The sequence below is a fragment of the Acanthisitta chloris genome, unplaced genomic scaffold (assembly GCF_000695815.1).
Source record: "Acanthisitta chloris isolate BGI_N310 unplaced genomic scaffold, ASM69581v1 scaffold5923, whole genome shotgun sequence".
NCBI classification, from domain to species: domain Eukaryota; kingdom Metazoa; phylum Chordata; class Aves; order Passeriformes; family Acanthisittidae; genus Acanthisitta; species Acanthisitta chloris.
Genome location: NW_008666488.1, coordinates 150,011 through 157,122, shown reverse-complemented (window position 1 = coordinate 157,122; position 7,112 = coordinate 150,011). Strand labels below are relative to the sequence as shown.

The 7,112-nt window shown below is 43.4% G+C and overlaps 1 protein-coding gene across 1 annotated transcript in view; it reads left to right on the top strand.

Annotated features, from left to right (window-relative positions):
- Window positions 1–5,597, top strand: part of ARHGEF28 (Rho guanine nucleotide exchange factor (GEF) 28) — a 42,656-nt gene extending 37,059 nt beyond the window's left edge. The window contains 1 exon segment of the mRNA XM_009072133.1: window positions 5,437–5,597. Within this exon segment, the coding sequence (XP_009070381.1) occupies window positions 5,437–5,597 (161 nt within the window).
- Window positions 5,598–7,112: the final 1,515 nt, after the last annotated feature.

Sequence of the window (7,112 nt, the reverse complement as noted above, 5' to 3'; positions counted from 1 at the left end):
AGAGTGAGAAGATGAGGTGCCTGGAGTTCTCTGGGGAATCTACTGTCTGTCCTTAATGAATCTGCATGGAAACCACAGGGAGCATCGTTAGAGACAAAGAGGTGCCATGGGATTTGCCAGTGGGGACTTTCAGTGAAGCCCATGGGAGTTAGGCTGCCGTTTGCTATCGAACTGTAATGGCAAATGAGAGCCTGTTACCCTTGAATTCCTTTGAATATCCCAGACCCGGTAGATTTAGCACTGTTTTTTAGGTGCTTTGCATTATGCATGAGTGCCAGTGGGGGGATTAAATAGAGCAGCTCTGCCATTTCTAATAGCTGTGGGCTGAAGCTGATGTGTCAGCTGTCAGTCCAAATGAACTTGGTACCAGTTATTATAAATAAATGTAAACCCAAAACCTAACTCTATTTTTTTATTTTCAGAAGAGTAATGATTTTGAGACTCTTTAACCTATTTGTTGCTAAAAGCAGTATAAATCTCTCTTCATTTAATGAAATTTTGTTTTGTAAAAAGGGCCAATGTGACACAGATCTCTGAAAGTCACAGCAAATTAATTCAGTGTCTGCAAAATCTGTGTAGTGTGTTCCTTCCACCACCCCACCCCCCTTTTTTTTTTCTCCTTTTTTTTGGAAACAACTAAGAAGGAAAAAATTATCCAGCCTGGTCTGACCTCAGAGCTGACCTAGCTTTCAGGAGGAATGTGAATCAGAGGCCTCCTAAGATCCCTTCCAACTTGAATTATCCTGTGCTCCTGTGAAACCAGAATCAGAGCGAAGGAGGAAAACTGAGGGCTTTCTAAATCAAAACACAGAGACTTGAGGGTTTTTTTGCCTGGAGTGTTTCTTAGTGCCTTGATAATGTCCTCCTGTCCTTCCCATAATCATCACTGTGGGCACTCCAGGCTTACGTGAAGAGCTCTGATCCTGGGGGAGGGAGAGGAGGGGTGAAGGGGGTGGAGGAGAAAATCTGTGGCATTTATTTGATGTGGAAGTGCTTACATCCTATGACAACAGACAGGAGGTGAGAATCAGTGTGACTAATGAGTTGTTTACTTGGCTTTTGTGCACACACACCACCACTCCCACTCCCACCAGGAACATGGGCTGTGTTTGTTTTGATATGTATTGATTTCAGATTCCTGCAAATACCATTGCTTTGTCCTTCACCTTCTCAGCAGTTTGTGCCATACCACTAATCCTGTCTCTTAGTGCCATGGGAATGGTAGGGTATGGCAATTACAATGCAGAATGCTGCTTTTTTCCCCCCTTTCCCATACAATATTAGCATGTTTTCAGCCGGGAGTTGTCATTTCTCTGAGTCCGGACCCAGATCCTGCTTGGAGAACTGAGGTCCCCTTATAAACTCCTGTGAGAACTGGACCCACATGTGGCAGGCCTGCCCTCTGCCATTACTGTTATATTGAGGCTGTCTAAAAAATGTGTGGAAGGGGTAGAGTGTCTCTCTCTGCAGTTTCCTGATGCTCATCCTCAAGGTACCAGACCTAAACTCATGGAAAACAGAAGGGGTAAAAAAGCAGATTTGTTTCAAATGTTGGATTTGGAGGTGTCTGAGTGAATGAGACAATTTGTGATTGTTTCCAGAATTTGTTAGAAGCAGCCTCTGACTCCTTTTGCAGATCTGGCTTGCTCCTTAGGAAAGAGTTACCTGGAGTGTCATAGGAGAAAAATATTTTACACAAGTGACAAACAGTTAAAGAAGGTTTCAGTTTGCACATAAACCCCGGGATCCAGCATGCAGAGTGATGCTGACAGTCCTTGGCTGTAGAAGTGGGAGGGAGCAGGGAGCTGCGAATCTCACAGCAGACCCTGTGGAAGGGTCTGTGCTACAGCTCAATTTTTTTAAAGCTTTGGAAATCTGGGAATATCTTCTGCACTTACGTGAACAGGAGGGAAAAATTGCGGTGTAAATGAGCAAGAGCAGGGACAGGCAGATCCTGGCCCAGGCAGGAAGGGTACAGGGGCTGTGGGAGTGCTTTTGCTGGGCACTGGTGATGTGGGTGCTGGTCTGGTGGGTGTGCTGTTGAGCTGAACACAGCCTGCCAGAGGGAGCATCCCTTGGCATCTTGGAGGAGATCAGAAGAAAGGATGAGTAAATGCTGAATTCAAAGAAAGGGAATAATACAAAACTCATTTTGTGGCTGATGTCGACAGGTGAATTACAATCACATTGAAGGAGGCTCATAAAACGCCGGGGGTCCTTACTTACCTGACTCTTGGTCCGTAGTGAATTCTGATTGTCGGCTGCAGGGCAGCTGCCTGGAGAGGGGCTGGGGGGCGGCTTAGCTGCGTGGGGAGCACGGGAGAGCTTGTTGGGCATCACTTTCTGGTAGCAGCCCCCTTCACCAGCCCTCCTCTGCTTTGCTGTCTGCACAGATAATAACTTTGTTTTCCTTTTTTATTTTCCTTTGAGCATCCTCAGCTATCAAGAGTTCTTTGTTAGACAACAGCTGATGTTTCCAAGGTTGTTTTTAGAAGTTTCCTCCCTATTCCCTGTTTTGGCAGAGCATTTCAAGTGGAGGATTTCTCCCACCATTCTTCGTGACAAGGGCAGTGGGTTTTCCCATGCTGTACCAGAAGCCTCAGGGGAGGCTTCTTGGCTGCTATTGCTGCTCTGCATTACAAGAACCAGTGCTGGCTGGCAGATTAGTCTCCTTTCCCACTCTCCCTTCACCTGAGACTGTTATTACCATTTCTAGCACTTCTTCCACCCTTCACGTGCAGCTGCTCACGCTGCTGCCTGTGATACCAGCTGCTCTGCTGGCTTGGCTGGCTCAGTGTGGCACTGGGCAGAGAGACAGCAGGCACTCTGACAGCAGGCCGTGTTGGCCTTGGGGACACATTGTGCTTTTATTAGGCAAAGCCCGTGTTGAGTGCCACCTGAAGCGCATCCAACGCCAGCCCCTTCCCTCCTCAGTGGGATTAAGCACAACCTTTCCAGCCTGAAGCCACTTGTCGCCCCAGCAGCAGCTGTGCTCTCACCTCCTGGGTGTTCTCCTGCTGTTCAGGTTCTCCAGATGCAACAGAATGTAAAAAAAAAAAAAAAAGAGAGTAATTAAAAAGCAGCTAAACTAGCAATAAATCATTAATTTTGATAGTGACAGAATCAGAGTTGTTTTTCCAGGACACTGATAGTTTCCACTGCTCAGCTCTGCTGCTTAGAATTGTAACAGTTAATGAGAAATGGTTTGGAAACAGCTACTGTTTTAATTGGTGAAGCAATTACTGTTTAGTTTTGACGGTGGAAAATAACTGGATGTAAGGTGTTTCTTTCTTTCCTGTGTTTTTTCAAATTTGTAATTAGGCTTCTCCAATTATGTACTTCTTAAACTTTGGAAGCAGATCTTTCAAATAAGTGTTTACTACCTGCTACTCTTATGCACATAACTTTGTTACGGTGAATAGACTCAGAGGACTTAAAAGGAATATTAATGTGGGTAAAATTACCCCAAAATATAAGTGTTTAGAGGTTGAAGATCTTCCACTGGTAGGGCTCCATTTAATAAATAAATAAATCCAGTGTATCCTTAAAGTAAGGCAAACAAGGTTTCTTTCTGTTGCTGCAAAGTGTAACTTTTTTCTAATATGTCTATCAAAAATGAAAAAATGCAGAAGTCAGCTTTAAGAAGATAGGGCTGTTTGAGTTATTAGGGAGTCAAGTCCTGCTGTGTTATGTATTTTGAATAACTCATCTGCAATCAAGACGAAAACTCGATCTGTTAAACCCAGTGTGAAACAACAAAAGAAATGCAATTGGGGATTAATATTTCTAATATCCTGTGTCATCCCACTATGACCAAGCACTGCTTAATTATAAATACCTTGCCCCTGCCACTGACCCTGCAATCTTAGCAGCACAGACCATGTACATGTGACTTATGCTGGGAGCTAAAGCCCCAAAGCCTCTTTGCTCCCCCCAGATGTGTGAATGTCAAAGAGGAGAAGATGCTGAAGGCAGAGGCAGTGGTACAATGTGTTCCCACATGCCCATTGCATAATGATCTCCTACTGCTCCACACACCCTGTGGCAGAGAGCAGCCAGGAAACCTAAGCTTTTCAGGGTGCCAGCAAGTTTGTTGTGCCTTAAAACTCCTGCCTTAGTGAACAAAATCTGTGAAAGCCACATGTGTTTGGGGAATGCCAAATGCAGGCAAGTGTCATTTTAAATCTCCACCTGGTAGAGTGGCATGGTGTGTAAAAATCCAAATAACTGCTTTATAACAGTTTTCCATTGTACACACGTGTGAGAAGTAGGGACAAGACCAGGCATGAAATGTCTCTTTAGCTCTTTGCATGAATGATCAAGGCTCAAAGGACCCCAGTGCTGGGTTTGCCTGTTTCTGGCTTTACCATGCTGTAGGAGGGGTGCCAACCTGCCTTTCTTCCTTCAGGGTCCTTTTTTGAGAGGGAAGAATTAAAATGTAACCCTCCTGATGTAATAGTAGATGTTGGTCAGACCAAGATTACAATGAAAAGTATTGCAGCCTGTCTATTGCAGACTTTTCTCATCACTATGCACAAGAATACACACTCCCTTGTTACACATCTTGCTCCTATGGTAAAAATTGATTTGAAGAAACACAGATGTAGAAAAACCAACTACTAGGATGTACTTCCTGAGGGCCTGAAGTGCTACAGAATGCTGACTAGGGATAAAACCCAACTATAGCTGTGTTGTTTTGATTTTCTTAAGCTGTACGCAGATCATCACAAAAGCCTTCACTGCACAGTGCTGGAAAATGAGTACCCAATTCTCTTCATTTACAGGAGAAAATTGGAGAGATAACAAATGAAGAGCCTTGTGAAATAATTTCTTAGTGTTTGGGTGCAAACGTCACACCTAAAGGACTGAGACAAGAATACAGTATGTATTTTGTGCAAATAAGCACAGGTAAACTTGGTAGAAAAAGCTGAAGTTATACATCAGCATGCAAGTGCTAGCCATGAAGACTTTTAACTGGGTTTTCTCAGTTGATTCTTTTTCATTCATAAAAGGAAGACTTGCAAATAAAATTCTGTGTAATGATGAAAACTGTATTAACTTTACAATTGTGTTATTCCTAACAAAGGTACTGATTCTACACTGTATGTTTCCCTCCAGCCCGACTCTGACCTCATTTATGCCTTTCCATTACTGTGTCTGGTTAGTAAAGTATGGCTATAATTCTTTAAAAATTATTATTTTTATTGTAAAAATAAAGACAGTAAGCATACTTGGGGTGATGGTGGACAGACTTCAGTAAATTTGGGTAAGGTACCTCTCACCAGGCTGTAGTATAATCTCTAATAGAGCAGTGTTTTCCTTTTTAGGCAGGTGCAGCAAACTAGAAAATGGTGCTAATGGAAGGATTCACTTTTTGTTATGGCACAGACATGCTAGAAGATGCATTGTCTCATGTCCTTCTCTTGTGTGTTACAGATCTGAACACGTCACAGACCCAGGGTCCTCAAACCAGCATTCCAAACCAGGGATCCATCCAGTCACCACAGGTAGATGCACTGCTGCTGAACTCCCAGCCTGAGAGCTTGCAGGACACACAAAGTGAAGACAAAGTAAAGGACAAGATTGTTTACCTCTGATGGCTTGTTTTCTAATCTCAGCAGCACTTTGGAAATGTAACCCTGTTTCCTTTTCTGTAGTTGCAGTCTGAATGACCAGTTGGCTTGAAGAATACTATTGATTATGAAATGCAAAATTTTCTTAATAAATTAGTGGTTAAATAATTTTGGAGCCTTTGTTGTATTATCTTTAATTTATGACATGACTTCAAATGCTTTGCAAGAAGCAGTGTGTAGCAGGGGAGACATAACATTTTGGAATTCACAAATTGCATGAAGTTCAGTGCTGGTCCTCCACTTGGGACACAACAACACCATGCAGCACTACAGGATGGGGGAGGAGTGGCTTTAGTGTTGTTCATCAGAAAGGACTTGGGAGTGCTGGTGGCAGCGGCTCAGTGGGAGCCAAGAGTGTGCACAGGTGGCCAAGAAGGCCAAGGGTGTCTTGACCTGTATCAAGAATAGCGTGGCCAGCAGGACCAGGGCAGTGATCATCTCCCTGTACTCAGCATTGGTGAGGCCACACCTTGAGTACTGTGTTCAGTTTTGGGTCCCTCAATTAAAAAAGGACATTGAGGCACATGAACGAGTCCAGCAAAGGGCAACTAGGCTCATGAAAGGTCTGGTAAGCATGTCATATGAGGAACTGCTGAGGGAGTTGGGTTTGTTTAGCCTTGAGAGGAGGCTCAGAGGTGACCTTATGGCTCTCTACAACTACCTGAAACAGGGTTGTAGAGGGGTGAGTATGGTCTCCTCTGCCATGCCTACAGTGAGAGGACTAGAGGGAATGGTCATAAACTGAGACAGATGAGATTTGGATTAGACATTAGAAGCAATTTTTTCAATGTTAGGGTGGTCAGGCACTGCAATATGTTGCCTAGGAAGGTGATGGAGTCACCACCCCTGGAAGTGTTTAAGAGGTGTTTGGATCTGATGCGGGAGGATGTGATTTAAGGGTTATGGCAAAGCAGCAGGTTAACAGCTGGACTTGATGATCTTAGAGTTCTCCTCCAACCTTGATGATTCTATGATTCTAGGAAGGGTGAAAGTTAGTATTGGTGTTGTCTTGAGTCCTCTTTATAAGGGACAAACCAAGAGAGATGGGTGTGCTATTTGAGAATTCAGAGTGTGGATCAGTAACCTTCTAAGAGTTGTGATATAACATGAGAAGGCAGCAATGTGAGGATTATGACTATAGTCTTCACAGAAAGGTGCTATGTACCCTTAACTATCGTGCCATTTCCTATATCCCCTGTGTCAGGAACTACTTAGAAGAGGATGTTTTTTATGGCCTCAAGATAATTGCATAATTCTAAGTGTTTGTTTATATGCAAAAGCCTATTATCATTTTGGTACTACTGCCAGTTTCTGTGCAGAGATGCAGTTTGTTATTGTATTACAACTGCACCTCATTTCAGTAAGTGCTCTTATGCATTAAAATTTACCAGATGAAGCCATCTCACTGCTGAAAAGAAAAGAAAGGAGGAAAATAATAGGCTTCTAGTTAACAGAACCCTGCTGAAATTCCACTGCCTC